This window comes from Tursiops truncatus, chromosome 20 (assembly GCF_011762595.2).
Source record: "Tursiops truncatus isolate mTurTru1 chromosome 20, mTurTru1.mat.Y, whole genome shotgun sequence".
NCBI lineage: Eukaryota > Metazoa > Chordata > Mammalia > Artiodactyla > Delphinidae > Tursiops > Tursiops truncatus.
In genome coordinates this window covers 55,448,443-55,465,760 of record NC_047053.1, presented here as the reverse complement: position 1 = coordinate 55,465,760, position 17,318 = coordinate 55,448,443, and the positions used below count along the sequence as shown (strand labels likewise).

The window sequence follows — 17,318 nt, the reverse complement described above, 5'->3', positions numbered from 1 at the left end:
GAGACTAGACATGGCACCCACCTCCTTCATAACCTGCTCTACAATTGCTCCTTTGGTTCCTGAGGAGAGAGGACAACTCACAAAGGTAGATTAATTACGAATAAGCATCAGTGGTGGGATTTAGGTAAATTTCAAACTTCAGATTAATTTCAGTTAACTAGGAATCGCTGAGGTCTGTCCCGAGGTGAAACCACAAAGCTCTGTTACTAACCAAACGGCAGGCACCCCACCACATCCCACACTTCTGCTTTCCTCCAGCTGTAGGCTGCCAAAGGTGTAACATGATCCGCTTGGTGATCGGTCCCATTAAACAAGATACAGGATGGTAACTCCAGGCAACAGGTTGAGCGCTCTATGAGTCCCACCTCTACTTTAAAAAAAAGAAAATTAAATTGTACAAAGAGAAAGGGTGAGGGTAGAATTTCAGAGGTTTTCTGCTTAGGCCTTTTCAGTGAAAGCCAAGCAAGGCCTCCCAACTCCAGCCTCTTTAAGCAACAACCTCTAGCTAATACTCACAAAGAAGAAAACATGTTTCTCTCTAGAAATTTCCATATTAAAGCTCGAAACACTGACTACATCAATCAGATTTGCTTTCCCCAATTAAAAGAAACGAAATAAAAAGAGAAACCTAGCTTTATGCATTTTGAGTGAGCAAAGGAGCCTAGTGACCTGATGATTTGAGCCACTATATGAGGTTTGTTATAATGACTTAAACATTTTTATATAATTATAAGGTGATACCTACAAGGCATGGGTGAATAAAACTATCATAGTACCTGGCTCTGGAATAGGTTGACCAGCTGTCCTGGTCTGTTTGGGACACAGGGTTTCCCCAGGATGCAAGACGGGCAGTCCTAGAACTGGAAAAGTCAGTCATCTGCTTTGGAGGCTAGAGGAGTACAAGTGTTGGGAAAGTGAAGAGAGAAAAGGTGAGCCAGACTCAGCACACGTGTTACTAAATAGTAAGAATAATAATGATGGATAATTACACATAAGTGGTTCTCTTGGAATAACTGAAGTTTGTTGCCTCGAGGGCATTCATTGTTTTGGAGGAATGGTTTGCTAAAATATTATACAATTCTCTGCCTCATTCAAAAAATAGTGTGTATTATTTAACGTTTCTTTATGTGGTTCAAGCTACTAGGTACATCTCTTCCTGGTGGGGTGTGCTTTGAAGTCTGTCCATTAAACAATCAGCTACTATTTTGTCCTTAGCACCATTTAGGTTCTTTTCTTTTTTTTTTTTTTCCCCCGTACGCGGGCCTCTCACTGTTGCGGCCTCTCCCGTTGCGGAGCACAGGCTCCGGACGCACAGGCTCAGCGGCCATGGCTCATGGGCCCAGCCGCTCCGCGGCATGTGGGATCCTCCCGGACCGGGGCACGAACCCGTGTCCCCTGCATCGTCAGGCAGACTCCCAACCACTGCGCCACCAGGGAAGACCCCATTTAGGTTTTTGCTTCTCTTTGCTGTTTTGAGGAAATCAGATAATCCATTATAAAGACTATATGACTAATAATAGCCGGAAAGGTACAGGTGAGACACAAAAGACCTGGCTTGAGCATAGAGTTTTTGTGGTGATGGTACTAACTTTCAGAGATCTTTTTTATTTCAAGTGTGAAATTACATTCTGAATGGTTGACTCTGTTAATGGGTTTGGCTTCTAGAAAATTCTGTTCAATTTGACCAAAAATTTATTGAGGAATTATTATATGGTGCTGGTTACTCAAAACTTTCTGTATGGATTTTGTCTTCAATAGGACACAGTTTGGAAAAAGGGTGGTACCACTATATATTCATTTTGTCTTAAAACTGAGTTTTATATACAAAATGTCTCTGTATAATTATAAGTACCAGTTGTTGAATACTTATGATTAGGCACTGCACAGAGATCTTCACTTGATGAAATATTTTTCCAGGGTTGTGACCATGGATTCAAATATTTCTGCAACACCTTATTGGGAATCATTTGAGGTAGTTTTGTAAAAACTTTGTCCCCTAAGATGCTGTTCCTTTACTTCTTCCTGCTAAATGACCGCTCTGACCCCAGACACTGCTTAGATTAGGTCTGTGAAATTATCCTCGCCTTTGGGCAAGTATCTGGGTTCCCTGCTGTATAACGAACAAATGAATCAAATCTCACACTGTGTCGTTCTATTTGGCTTTTGTTTTTCAAATTTTTGCTAAAACACTTGTATGTTTAAAGTCCCAGTTAAGCACCGTTTTATTTGATCCTGCAGACAAAGAGAGCATGTTTCACTAAATAGCATCTAGGAGTTTCCTTTAAAATATATGAACAGCTGCATTAGGCACTTAGACCCATGAAAACAGATTATGTACCAATAGAGACATTTCAAAGGCAAGTGTGGACACATCCCTGACAACACTTGGCAAAGCACCCTCAGATGACAACCATTCATACAAAAACTAAGGAGAGAGGCTTCCCTGGTGGCACAGTGGTTAAGAATCTGCCTGCCAAGGCAGGGGACACGGGTTTGAGCTCTGGTCCGGGAAGGTCCCACATGCCGCGGAGCAACGAAGCCTGTGCGCCACAACTACTGGGCCTGCGCTCTAGAGCCCATGCTCCACAACTACTGAGCCTGCGTTCTAGAGCCCACGAGCCACAACTACTGAGACCGCGAGCCACAACTACTGAAGCCCGCGCTCCTAGAGCCCATGCTCCGCAACAAGAGAAGCCACCGCCATGAGAAGCCCGCGCACCGCAACGAAGAGTAGCCCCCGCTCGCTGCAACCAGAGAAAGCCCGCACGCAGCAACAAAGACCCAGCACAGCCAAAAAATAAAAATAGAAAATAAATTTATTAAAAAAAAAACAAAACTAAGGAAAGTGGATCCTCCGTGCCGAGGTTTTCTTCAGTCCTGCCATGAGCTCTTGGTGGTCAGAGGCCTCCTCCCTTCCTTTGCAGGCTCCGCTGAAAGTTACAGCCTGCATCACTTGGGCACATCCAGTCAATGAGGCAGCTGAAGAAGATGCCCCAGGGTTGCCATGGAAACAGAAAGAAGCATCGAAGCACCTTCTCCTGCATACTCCTTAATTTAATCTGAGTGACTTTATTCAAGAACCAAAAATAAAACGTGCACCAGGATGTAATTATATAAAGAGCTGTGTTGGATGATAAATACAGTATGTACTTTTGCCTTGGTGTACAGCTCTCTTCTCCCTTCTATTCTGAAACATTTGAACTTTTCCAGCAGGAGTCTTCCTGTAAGGTTTAATTGAAGCGAGGCACAGATTTACCAAGATAAGGCAGTGAGCCTTGCTTGGGAAATTCTACCTTGTCCTGGCTTATACGTGTTCTATGAATGTAGAGTCTCCTAAAACAAGGTCCACTTCCAGGGTCTGCTCATATTGGACCATCTAATAAGCTCACTGGCACCAACTGAAATTGCTCTGCCTTCAGGCGTTCACCGGTCTTAAACATTCTATAGGTGTATGATCATTTTCTAGGATAATAAAAAGAAGTGGATAGGAGAATGCCAAAACAGCAATTAGTGAAGGGCAACAAAAAAAATTTTTTTTTAAATCCTGTTGCTACTTGCAATAAACAAGCTGTTTCACAACAGAGAGATGGGGGACGGAGATGCAAAGACCTCAGCAGTGGTCCTATTGCAATACTCACCTGGGAGAAAGGGGTCAGGATGTAAAGAGTCTGCCCCCATTAGAAGTTTACACCTTCTAATGGACTGATGAATTACGTTGGCTAGAAGAAAACGTGACCTCTTCTTCCCACCATCCTTAAGTGAAATAAGGCAGTCCTGAACCTGCACATTGGCATGATTTAAAAAGGGCTTAGGGGGCTTCCCTGGTGGCGCAGTGGTTGAGAGTCCGCCTGCCAATGCAGGGGACACGGGTTCGTGCCCCGGTCCGGGAAGATCCCACGTGCCGCGGAGCGGCTGGGCCCGTGAGCCATGGCCGCTGAGCCTGCGCGTCCGGAGCCTGTGCTCCGCAACGGGAGAGGCCACAACAGTGAGAGGCCCGCGTACCGCAAAAAAAATAAATAAATAAAAGATAAAATAAAATAAAAAGGGCTTAGGTTGCTGTTTCCTGCTAGTGATTTGCATGAAGCTCTGTGCAATATAGGATTTACTTACAAAGGAAAATGCAAAGGTACAAGGTGTGTCTGGTGAGCTAGAATACGATCCTATTTTATGTAAAAAAAAAAAAAAAATGTGCTGGTCCAGATAGTGCCATTTGTAAAACTAGACTAGCTGTATTGTTTCAATGCATATGAAAACCAGCTACATGCTTGCAAAAAAAAAAAAAAGAAAAGAGAAAGAAAGAAAAAAAGGAACTGAAGAATTTCCTTGAATACCTACCTAAGCTTGGAAATTTTTACTTTAATGAATCTAGTATTTCCAGACCTTTGTAACTAGATGTACGGAACAACCACTCAGAGGAGGTTATTACTCCGTCCATATCAGTGGCACAGAGGAGTTGAGTTCTTGTAGGTTGATGTGGAGAAAACAAAAACGAAAACAAATCAACAACATCAGCAGCAAAAACCCCCAGAAACAATGCATCTGAACCCAGAGCCATGCAGATACTTAAAGCTGTGTTTGAGGAACTTCACATGTATGTTAACATATATATATATATATTGTTCACGTATTTATTTTCCTTAAAGAAACTTGCCATTCTAAGAAATTCTTTAAGGAACCACCTATAAGTTTTGTGTAACAGATTTGATTTCTCCCGTTTCTTTTTATTTCTGTGTAAGATGCATTTAACCCCACTTAGTGAGATATGATTTGCAGCCTGAGTCATCTTCTGCAGAGAAACGGCTGCAAAAAGTTGCCTTTCTAAGGACGTAAGACTTTTGAGCCTTAGTTTGCTCACTGGAAAATAAGAATAAAAACAGAATTTTGTGAGATTTAAAGGGAGAGAGTTTTTGTAAAAGTGCTTCATAAATTATAAAGTACTATACATCTATTAGTTTTATACTTGTAGTAGCAGCTTTTCATTGTCTCATATAGATAGTTTTGGCTCCAAATTCAAGACATTTAAGTGCACCCAGAAAGAAGGGAGCTTGTCGCATTTGGGAAGCGTTCACCAAGCATCAAGCACCTAGAACTATGATGGGTATTGAGCTTACAAAGAGCTTACAGTAGCATGAAGGAAATGAGAACAACAATTACAGTAATCTAATTTTATATTTCTATATTTGTGCTCTGACTTTGGCAATCAAAGCAGAAGACCTCCAGTACAGTGTCTGTGCGAGAAATGCAAGCAGACTCTTTTCCACTCTTGCTGAGAAAATCCATCCCATTACCTGTCATCTTATATTATATGCATTAAATGCCAAGGTGGTTTTCATTTTTTTTGCACTGGAGTTTGTAAGGTGGCACTTATGCACCTGGAGCCTGCTGCTACGTGAAGGGAAGTTGTTATTCTTGGCAAAATGCCAAACCTATCAGATTACAGAATCGATTTCCTCTATCTTGGGGCACTGGACTCTTTTCAGGACACAAGAGGGATAGGATTTCACAGCTTGTTTGGACACACTGGTCGTTCCTTATTCTCATTTATTCCGGGAGAAGTGTGTAGTCTCCTGGCACACCTCCTAGTCGGGTCAATGCCTGAACAAGAAATGCATTAGGTGCCCCAGATGCCTTCAGCTGAACAAAATGACTTTATTGCCCCAACACACAACGACTTTCCAAGTGCAAAAGGTTGGCTCTTCCTGGACCTTCTAGCCAAACAAAAGCAGCGTTGCTCTTTGAGAGAAGTTTGGTAATATTTCTATCAGAGTTGGTTGTGTAAGAAAGCCTCCTCTGTTAACCTTGGAGCCCAAACTGATTTCCCCTCCTTGGACTCTGAAGGATTCCTTCGCTATCACTTCCTTGCAGATATGTGTATATTTGTTTTCTTCACCATCTTCATCACTTCATTTTGCAGGTCCAATCTTTACCAAATTTTCAAGTCACCGAAAGCTTTCTGGAAAATGTGCTAAAATGAACCATCTATTTTCTTTTCGACAAATTTTTTTTAAAAAGAAAGCCAAATTCCTGACAAAGAATTATGAGGAGGTTCCTTTTGCCCATCACCCCACCCTAACACATACACACACGCGCATGAAACTAAATGCACTCACGATGATGCCCAGGGGCCTCATTTTTAAGGAGTCTTGCTTTTGACATTGGTAAGATGAAAGGGGAAGTTCAACCCAGAAACTGTACAAACATCAAATAATTTGAGGCATTTGACCTGAATTATTTATTATTTACTATATGTGTTATGGTTACAGGAAAGGAAATAATAATAATGATGGGATTGTTGGTGATTCTCGTTTTTTTCTTTATAATCTATTTATAGTTTTCGTATTTTTTACCATGAAAATATACCTCTTTTTCAGGTCTTATTAAGATTTTTGAGTTGAACTTGTTGTTCATTTTTCCTATTCTTGTTTTCTTTGTTTTATAATAATGATTAGTCTATAAAATATCATCTGAGTATCACTTTTGCCAAAATCCGTAAGTTTTTGGACCTGCCGCATTCTCATGTTTATTTATTTATTAAAAGTGTCTGAGTACTTTGTAATAACCCAAAGGTTATCAAAAAGAGTCTTTAAAAATGTCCAGCTGGATATTTGTTTTTTTGTGTGTGCTTTCGTATGTGTGTGTGTGTAAGGAGCCTATCTCATTCCTTTTGCTTTTAATATATAATTTTATTGAACTGTGGTCAGAAAACATAATATATTATTTTCTTTACAACATAATGGCCATTTTCTTGGGAATATGCCGTGACTGAAATAAAAGTATATTTGCCCTTTATTAGGTACAAAGTCTATATGTTTATATAACATATAATGATAACATATAAGTCTATATGTTATCATTATATAATTCAAATATTCAATACCCTTAAATATTTTTTATCTGTTTAATCTCTTGGCTACTGAACTAAGTCTGTTTAAATCTCTACCGTAATGGTGGAATAGTCCATTTCTACTTGTCTTTAAGGGCACTTGCTTCCTGTATATTTCAAAGATATATTAAGTTATGATATATTAATATATTGATATAAGATATATTGTTATGTGATATATCACTATGATATACTGATATATTGCTCACGGTAATGGTTGTTAAATCTTATCGGCAAATTGTAACTTTATCAAACAAAATAATTATCTTTTTGCCTTGAATTATTTATTTTTTGTCAGACATTAATGTGGTAATGCTGTTTTAGGGTTTGGTTTTGTTTTGTTTTGGTATTTACCCAGTATATCTTTATTTTTCACCCTTTATTCTCTATCTTTTTATGTCTGATTATTTTTACATGTCTGATTTTTATAACAAATTTGAGGAGAACATCTATGACTATTATATTATGAATAATCACGTTTTCTATTTTCCTTTGCCCCTTCTCTTTCTTCTCCATCCATTAATATATTAATGTATTTGTCTTTGTTTCTTCTTCTATTGGCTTTTGTATGTCTGTTCTATTTCTTAATTTTAGTGGATGTCATTGTATGTTTAAGCACTGTATTTAAACAAAGCATTCTGAAAATGCCTAGAACTTGTTGGCATTTTCATCTATTTTTTTTCCGCTAAGACAGATACGCCTATGCTTAGCATTTCTGCACCCTACAGTACATGATAAAAATCCGAGCTGAATGAATTTTAGTGGGTTTTTATTTTAAATGTGATGCAAACTCATTATGCTCCTAAATTAAGATGAAACAGACACTACGGTGATTCAAGTGGAGTAAAGATTTTTACTACGTCAACAAAGGAATCTGCATTAAGTTGTAAATTCCAGGAAGTAGGTCAGGTTGTTCACTTGATACTGAGCACAGCCGCCTTCCCCAGTCTGCTCTTGCGAATCCGTGTCCGCTTACCTCTCACCCAGCACTGCCCGTGGTAAAGGGCCACTCTGAATGCAAGCGGGTCCTCTGAGTCATTCTGATGCACTGGGGCTTGAGATTTCCTGCACGAGACAAGCATAGAGAGAAGGCCCTCACCCCAGAATGTCTAAGTAGCAGGCTTGAGGGGCCCCAGAATTTGCATTACTAATAAGTTCCCAAGTGGTGCACAAGACACTGACCCGTGGAACCCATGTGAGGAACAAATGGTCCAGTACAATAGTTCTGAACAGGAGCCTGGACACTTACCTTGACTGTAACAGGCTGGATCTACCACCTCGGGAAGGCCATTTTCTCCTCCCAGATTCCAGGCTCCTCAAGTAAAAAGGAAGAGGAAGGTGCAGATGGTTCTGAGGGTCCGGCTCGCTCTGGTTTGTTTTTTCTCTCTGTAAAGAGGCTGTGGTTCATTTCCTATCACATTTGATAAAAGAGAGCATCGCGTTATTGTATTCATCAGTGAGTTTGAGATAATTACATGAAGACTTTTTTCTTTTAGTATTTAGACACCAGTAAAAAATTCATACAAAAAGATACAATAGATTTGCTAGAGGCGAAATAGAAGGGAAGTAAAATTAAAACAGAATAGAGAGTAGCGTATATAAGGCATGCCGTTAATATTTATATGTTTGTATAATGGGCCCCAAGTTTGCTTCTGTGAACTTTTTTAGCAGTCAGGTTGAAGGAAGATGGTCAAGATAAGGTAAATGGTTTAGGAAATACAGCAAGTGCTGTGGGGATCCAAAGGCAAAGGAAAATATTTCTATTCAGGAAGGCTGGTTAAAACAGAGAGGACGATGGTACCGGGGAGCTTTGGAGATAAACCTGAAATGATGGGTATGGTTTGAAGGGATAAAGGTGGCAGGCAGGACATTGCAAGCAGAGCACCCACTGCAAACCCACATATAAACATGGGAGACCTAAGGCATATCTTAAGAACCTTAAGACACCCATCTTGTCTAGGGCAGGAATTTTGCTACCCCAGAACTTTTGACAATGTCTAGAGGCCTTTTTGGTTGCTGCAGTTGTGGGGCTGGGTGCTATCAGCATCTAGACAGATATGCTGCTAAACATTCTACAGTGCACAGGACAGGCCCCCGTGAAGAGCAAGTGTTCAGTCCAATATGTCAATGAGAAGCCCTCGTCTAGGGGGTAGCTACTCTGTGACATTAACGAGGAATATGATTGGAACGTAGCTTAAGAACTTTAAATGATTTTTCTTGAAATAGAAGGTTGTGAGCAACCACTGAAGTCTTGTGAATAAGGGAATGATGTCGCTCTTTAAGAAGCTAAAATGATGGGCTTTTTAGGAAGATGACGGGCCCAATGCGCACAGGTGACTGGAGGGATAGGAGATGAAGATGGAGCTTTGTAGGCTAATTAAGCACCTATGGCTCAATAGTTCAGGTGAGAGGCCATAAGTACTTGGACTTGAGAATGGAAAGGAAGGGATTGTCTCCAGAGATGATTCAGAAAAGGGATGTACGTGACTTGACAACTGTTTAAATCACGGTGGAGGAGAAGGTGGCTGGAAGCATCAAAGCTGGTCTCGGCATGGCTGAATTAAGAAACAGAGGAATCAGAAGACTTCCCTGGTGGTCCAGTGACTGAGACTTCGCCTTCCGATGCAGGAGACGTGGGTTCGATCCCTGGTCAGGGAGTGAAGATCCCACATGCCTCGCAACCAAAAGACCAAAACGTAAAACAGAAGCAATATTGTAACAAATTCAATCCAGATTTTAAACATGGTCCACGTCAAAAAAAAAAAATTCTAAAAAGAAAAAAAAAAGAAACTGGAGTCAGGAGAGAGGGCTGATTGGAAGGTTAAAGAATACACATTGATTTTGAGGGTGGGAAGGGTATTTCTAGGTAGACACATCAGAAGGCTTCTGGAAGGCAGATAGATTCAGAGTAACGCTTCTGTTCACATTCCTAAACTCTTCCAGTTGAGCTGAATCCAGGTTACCACACTCACTTGCAACAATGTAACCTTTTCATTCTTAGGTGGGAGGGGGCCCAGGCTTGGCCCTTCAGTAGTTCAAGGAGCCACCAGTCCCATCCTAGCTGTGTCCTATTGGAGTTCACTAAATATTTAACAGTAGTCAAGGGCTGTCATGGGTTTTGTGTACTGCGGGTTGTGTCTGCCTCTGTGTACATCTTCCGTGATTTCAGGGTTGTAAATTTCCAAGTCACATTGGTTCTGTGGGCACCAGTTCACAATTATGTAAATCACCTTCACATGCTGCGACATAGCCACTCCAGCCGGACGATTCAGCACATCCCAACATGTACATTTGAGATGGTTCCATGAATTACATTCTTTGTTCTAATCCTGCGTTGACTCATTCCCATGTATTTGCCAGCACTCCTGCTGCAACTTGACCCACGGTGCTCTGTTAGCCTTGTTATACAGTCTTAGTTTGCAGTGGACAAAGCTGCTGCCCCTTCTCTGATGGCAGGAATGGAAGCAGAGGAGGCCAGGGATCTATCAGTGAGCACCGCTGATGCACACGACAGCCAGAAATTGGCATCTTGACAGGTTCGTTAGACGGCTGCATGGACAGTTTAATTCCTTCTGACTTATATGCAAGGCACATTTTCTTCCATCTCAGGCTTTCCTCGTGCTTCCAGCTCCAGAGAATCATGCAGTTCTGGAATCCACATACACTGTGTATTCCAACCATGCTTTCACCACGCAATTTGAGTTTGTGCCACAAAGAGGAAGCATGATCTAAGGAAACTGAACTGTGATTAGTTACGAAAATTCTACCGATGTCTCATGACCTTTCTGTTAGTTGATTTGTCAAAGTGCTATCCCAGTTGCAGGAGCACAGGTGTTCCATGCATCTTGTTGACTGGGCTGGATTCGGTGCCTAAGGTCTTGAAGGTACTTGTCTCCGTGTCCAAAAGTCAAACTCACCCAAGAAGATGAACATACGCCAGGGTGATCCACTGTGAGACCTGTTGAAAGATTAACGTTATGGAAAGCCCTTCACAGGAGGGGGAAGGATAGGAGAAGGTATCTCCTTCGTATCTACCAGCTTCCACATGCCACGAAAGAAACAGTTTCCAGGCAGACAAACTGGTCAGTGCCATGCTTGGTGTGGATGATTTTTCCAATGGATACATCAACCCTTCACTGACTCAGGACCCTGAGAAACTTCCATCTTACTAGGCTACAACACGTCCTCATCGATGGAGAATCTGTCTCCTGGATATTTTGGCCTGGCTACCAGGCCATCATTCCCTTCCTTGCTGCTTCCACTTTTCTGTACGACCTGCATTCTTCATATTCCCAGAGGTTTCTGGTAATGCTCAGCAAATACTTTTGCAGCAGAAGGTATCCTGGTGGGTGGCTTAAAAGTAAGAGAGACAAAGAAAAGCTTCATCAACCTCATAATTCTCTAGAACTTGTCCTGCTTCCCTGGCCCATTTGAAGGTGAAATTTGAAAATTTTGTGTTTGAAGAAGATAAGGACTAAAGAGTGGGATGACAAAACAAACAAACCAACCAACCCTGAAAAATATGGTTTCTTGAAAACCTATGGAAAGGATCGACACTCCGTGTATAAGGGGATTAAGATGGCTGAATGAATGTTTTATTGAATCGTTTGGACTTAGAGGCAGATAAGCTGCTCCCTGAGGCTCTGGAAGGGGCTTCCAGAAGGTTACAGGTAACAAACTAATTCCTTAGGGGCCTTAAAAGGAGAACACACCTTTAGAGATTCTCCTTTCTTCCAGGTAAGACCTAGTCAGTCTTAATCTTTCTTCCCTCTGGTTTTCCTAACCTGGAACATCTTTTAGAAAATGTCCCTCAGCTATAATAAAAAAAGAACAAAATAATGCCATTTGCAGCAACATGGATGGACCTAGAGATGATCATACTGAGTGAAGTAAGTCAGACAGAGAAAGACAAACACCATATGACATCACTTATATGTGGAATCTAAAAAAAATGATACAAAGGGGCTTATTTACAAAACAGAAATAGACTCACAGATGTAGAAAACAAACTTATGGTTACGGGGGAGGAGGGGGTGAGGGATAAATGGGGAGTGGAGCACAGGGAGCTCTACTCAATACTCCGCAATAACCTACATGGAAAAGAATCTAAAAAAGAGTGGATGTGTTTCTATGTATAACCGATTCACTTTGCTGTACACCTGAAACTAACACAACATTGTAAATCAACTCCACTCCAATAAAAATTAAAAAAAAAAGAAAATGTCACCTTCAGCCTCTAAAATTCAGCATCAGTGATATGATTTTACAGAGATACAATTAAAAGTATGCCATTAGGGCTTCCCTGGTGGTGCAGTGGTTGAGAATCTGCCTGCCAATGCAGGGGACACGGGTTCGAGCCCCGGTCTGGGAAGATCCCACATGCCGCGGAGCAACTGGGCCTGTGGGCCACAACTACTGAGCCTGCGCGTCTGGAGCCTGTGCTCGGCAACAAGAGAGGCTGCGATAGTGAGAGGCCCGCGCACCGTGATGAAGAGTGGCCCCCGCTCGCCGCAACTAGAGAAAGCCCTCGCACAGACACGAAGACCCAACACAGCCAAAAAAAAAAAAAGTATGCCGTTAATAATATCTTAGATTTATGGCTAGTGTTTCCAGTGGTCTTTCTGACCCAGAGAAGGCTTCTGTTCAGAGTTTGTCAAAGATGGCCACCAGGGCTGAGTTGGGAACCGATGCCCGTCAGTACTTGAAAATCACTTTAGTCTGACTGCTCCCGGGAATTACCACTTAGGCTTCCCAACTTTTCACACACGTTTTATGCATTCACACATACAGACACACACTGACATCAGCTCTAGGTAGCCCTGTATCATTTTCCGGTTTTTTTTTTTTTTTTGCGGTACGCGGGCCTCTCACTGTTGTGGCCTCTCCCATTGCGGAGTACAGGCTCTGGACGCGCAGGCCCAGCAGCCATGGCTCACAGGCCCAGCCGCTCCACGGCATGTGGGATCTTCCCAGACCGGGGCTTGAACCCGTGTCCCCTGCATCGGCAGGCGGACTCTCAACCACTGCGCCACCAGGGAAGCCCAGCCCTGTATCATTTTCGACTGTGTCTTTCCCGGCTTCCTCTGCTCTGCTCTTCCCTCTGACAATCTGAGATGAAAAAGCTCCACTCATGTTCTCACCTATTCTTTCCTCCATGAACGGAAAAGAGATTGAAGTCTACAGATTAAATGAAGTGACCTCAGGTTCCTGCGAAACCTTCCTTTAGTGTCACTTAGGATCCACAATTAGTAAACAATTTACGCTGAGAACTTCAAAGTAATTCATAAGCTACCTGTATGAATCTAGAAATTACTGGGGGAAAAAATCTGAGTTTATTTCCCTGTGTATAAGCAGGCTGAGTAACGGTTCCCTTGCATGACATTTAAGTGTCTTGACAAATTCCATTTAATCTGCCTAGGTCAGGACCTCTAAGGAAGACGACTGAGTAAAAGCACTTTTATTTGGCAGTCCTCCACAAAATACAGCCAAAACAACAAAATTAACAAAGAAAAAGCAAAGAAAAGAGAGAAGAAATCTTTTCTTCAATGGCATGAGGACGCGGTCAGCTGGAACCCTGATGAATGTCTTCCAAGCACAGTGAAAGTTGGATCATTCTGAAGAAGGCCGTGAAGAGAAACTAGATCTTCAGGTCTTAAGCCATGTGGCTGATTTTTTCCTTAAAAGTGAAAAAAATCAAAGGTCCAACCAAAGACCATTTTTCTTGGAAAACCAAAATGTAGGCGCATGAGCTGGCCGAGGAAAAAAATCACACCACCATCTAATTCCATAGGGTCCCAGTTCCAGCCACAGGGCATCAGGGAGATGGGCAGAGGGTAGATGTAATAAGTCACCACCATCTTCCAAGATTTAACATTCCAACTAGAGAAATGTCTTGAGGGAGGCAAGCTGGAGGTGGGAAGGAAAACAGCACCGTGCTCTGTAACTGTTGCTCTCCAAACCAGAATCGTGGCAAAAAAAAAAAAAGGACAACAACGAAAATGATCATGGGACAGAGCATTCCTAATAGTCGGGCCAGAACAAGAAGAATAGAAAAAACTAAGGACGTATTCCTAAAGCAGAGGGCGGACAGATTAGGTGAGAAAATGTTCTGAGTAAGAAGCCTCTGAGAGATGGGGCAGATGGACACGAGCGCAAAGCCCGGCATTTATTAGGCACTTAGTAAATATTCCCTGGGAGATGGAAAGAAGGAAAGAAGAAAGGAGGGAAGGAAGGAGAAGGGCAGTGAGTAGCAAGCAGGTGGCAGGTGCCTACCCATCCTTGTTTCCAGGGTTACACCCTTGTTTCCAGGGTTACACCCTTGCCACATATAGATGAAGCCTTTGTTTCTTTTTTGGTTTTCTACCAAACATCTCAAGGCCATGTGACATTCTGGGTGTATCTACAGCTGGGCCGGAAGGGTACATTGTGTTCTATCTTTAACTCTCAGGGCACACAGGAAGAGTCTAGGTCTCCTGAAAAGTCCTGGGATGATCAACAGATATCATTTCTCTTTCACACTTCTTTGAGCAAATCATTGAAAATAACGGAAATACATTTAGTTTCAACAAAGGGGCTATCTTTGGATTCCATGAGGATGAAGGTGAAGAACATGTATTTACATTTTAATTGGTGTCAAAATATTTGTATTGGTGTCAAAGTTAGAAACACGTTAACTTTTGGGCTTCCCTGGTGGCGCAGTGGCTGGGAGTCCGCCTGCCGATGCAGGGGACACGGGTTCGTGCCCGGTCCGGGAGGATCCCACATACCACGGAGTGGCTGGGCCCGCGCGTCCAGAGCCTGTGCTCCGCAATGGGAGAGGCCACAACAGTGAGAGGCCCGCGTACCGCAAAAAAAAAAAAAAAAAAAAAAAAAAAAAAACGTTAACTTTTAAACTCATGCATTCTAAAAGTGAGATATGTCTTATTAGTACTTTTCAGAGTTTCTTAAACTCTTTGGCTCAGTTTTCTCATGTATAAAATGGTGGTAACAGTATCTACCACGCATGGTGTGAGGATATAAACGAAAGGAATTTACAAAACATCTACCGCAGTGTCTGATACATTGTAAGCATCTGATTTCCCCATTTTAGACAGGACCCTCGTTTAATATTTTCTGTGTCTATCTTTCCCAAAGTACTTTGGAACCACTTCTTTTTTAAACCACATTAGAGTATTTGAACACAGTAAGGTAGAGAAAGTAAACTCTAACACTTCTAAAATGTTTGAAATAATTGATTAAACTTAAAAAGAAATACCAGAAAATGAAGGGTCATCTATGTAGACTGAAGGTATCGTATATGTTTGTTCTTTACAGTTTGAACAAAATCCAAAATTGATTTTTTTCCTCTGACTTCCTACATTTACTTCCTTTCACTTATCAATGTCAGCAAATCAAAGAGGGTAGATCGGCGTCAGGCACTGGTGAAAGCAAACAGTCTAAGTGGGGAAGTTGGAAGAAGTCTCCCTGCCAAGCTCGGTCTTGATGGTGGATGGGGCTCCCTGGAAAAAGCCCCTGGCTGGGGTGCGGTGCTGAACTCAGCAAAGCTGGCCTCTGGTTGCCGGAACCTCAAGAGGGAATAATCCCTGTCTCGCCTGTCAGCCTGTTCACGAAGTAATTCCCAACCAGGGCAGTAGCGCTCTCCAGGGTGTGTTTGGGGATATGTGTGGGTATTTTGGGATTTCACTGTGACTGGAGGATAAGTCTAATATTTAACGTCAGGGATCTAGGGATGCTCGACTCCTGCAATGTGCTGGGGAGCCTGCAGTTGAAAAAGTATCCCATCCAATTTGCAGTCACATGCATTAAAAATACTGCGATACACACACACGCATGTGAACGTACATATACGTCTGTATAATAAATAAATTATATATACGTATGAAGAACAAAAATGAATTCCATCTCAAGATGTCGATACCGACCAGGGTTCTTGGCCTTCTTTAATAAATAGAAGTTGATTAGAGACCAGACAAGAAATTCAGGCAAGGCTTTATTGGGGCCCCTGCTGCAGCAGGTGGGGGAGTGAGAACAAGTAACAGGTTCCCCCGAGGGGGGGCGAACTGGTTCCTAATATGGGGTGAGGGAAGGGGTGTGTCCGGGGGTCGGGTGGGAGTGGTGGCTCAGGCGTTCTGCCCACCCCTTTGATGGTGTCGAGTGCAGGGGGCCTGCACAGCACCCTGCTGTCGCTCCCGGCTCTTCAGAAGTCGCAGTTGGTCTTTTTGGCCTTTTTGTATCTTGTTGTCCATCATTTGCCCGAACTACACATGCACGCAGTTACTTTTAGTCCCTCATAGTTTCTTTGTGTTTTGTTGTTCAAGGAGACATGTGTCCAGGTGCAAGCCCTGCAGCAGAGGGTCCCAGGTCCCAGGTCCCAGCCTGTCTCAGTGTTAACATAAGTAAAGGCATAGAATGACTGATTGATGCGCTTCTTAACAGTGGAGCTGCTTAGGGATTCATTCCTCTGTCCCTGAATGTTGATTCTCAGATCACTCTCCAATCCATTGGACCCAAGATGCAACTCTTGGGGATCAAATTGCATGTCCCCACCACACCCAACTTCTGTTAAATATTTAGAATGGCAACAGATATCTGAGAATCATAACTTGCTGTTTGTTTTTTTTCTTTTAACCTCAAGGCTTAAAGGTTCTCCCTTAAAGAAGCCTTTGTGAGAAGACCACTCTGGGTAGCTAGTAAATCTGTGTGTGAGCCCTCGTGCAATGCATCATCTTCAGGAATGGGTGCTTTTTCAGGAAAGATTTTTGTAGGTGGTTCTGTTTTGTTCTGACATTGTGTTTATATTGGGCTCCATCCCCACATTTTTTTTTCATGTAGTTGCATTTTCAGAACAAGATACGTATTTTTCTTTGTCCTGTACCGGCGTGGGGCCTCTTCTTATTTATATACACTGTCCAAAACAGATGCTATAGAAACACAAACTCTTATTTTTGGCGGCAACTTGTCTCCCCTAACTTCATGCAGACCTGAAGGAAATTATATCCTAAGAAAATGGAAGATGGCAACACACTGGTGAAAACTCCGTTTGGAGAACATATTACTTAAGAGCTGTATTGTCCAGGTGAAGGACTTTTAGGCCTTTTTAAATGGCTTTCTTGGGTTTGGTTATTATGGATGTATTCTTTCTCCCTGGCAGTGTCAGGGCCATTTCCTGATTCTTGCCAGCCAAAAGTTGCAACATCAAAGAAAAAAGAGCAGAGTTTTATGAAAGTACTTTCCTCGGAGTTTTCATTATAAATTCGGAGGGGGAAGAGAGAAATTTTAATGTGGATCAAACTCTTGCTTGTTGTCAGAATAACTGTTGCAACAGTTGAGTAGCTCGTGTGTTGCCCAATTTGACGGCAGGCTCCAATAGTCAAGAGTGTCCTTAGCTTGTATGTATTTTAACAGGCATCTTCATAGCATTATTTTATTCGTGAAT

At 42.2% G+C, this 17,318-nt stretch overlaps 1 protein-coding gene across 6 annotated transcripts in view; it reads left to right on the top strand.

Annotated features, from left to right (window-relative positions):
• Positions 1-17,318, top strand: part of KCNJ2 (potassium inwardly rectifying channel subfamily J member 2) — a 63,651-nt gene that overhangs the window by 13,156 nt on the left and 33,177 nt on the right. For 2 of the 6 annotated variants that reach the window (XM_073798097.1, XM_033847229.2), the window contains exon 3: positions 1-6,999. In XM_073798097.1, coding sequence (XP_073654198.1) covers positions 1-63 — 63 coding nt within the window. In that variant the 3' untranslated portion in view covers positions 64-6,999. Of the gene's footprint in view, positions 7,000-17,318 lie in introns of those variants that run through there. The other 4 variants (XM_033847232.2, XM_033847231.2, XR_004523765.2 and 1 more) reach the window with 4 other exon arrangements.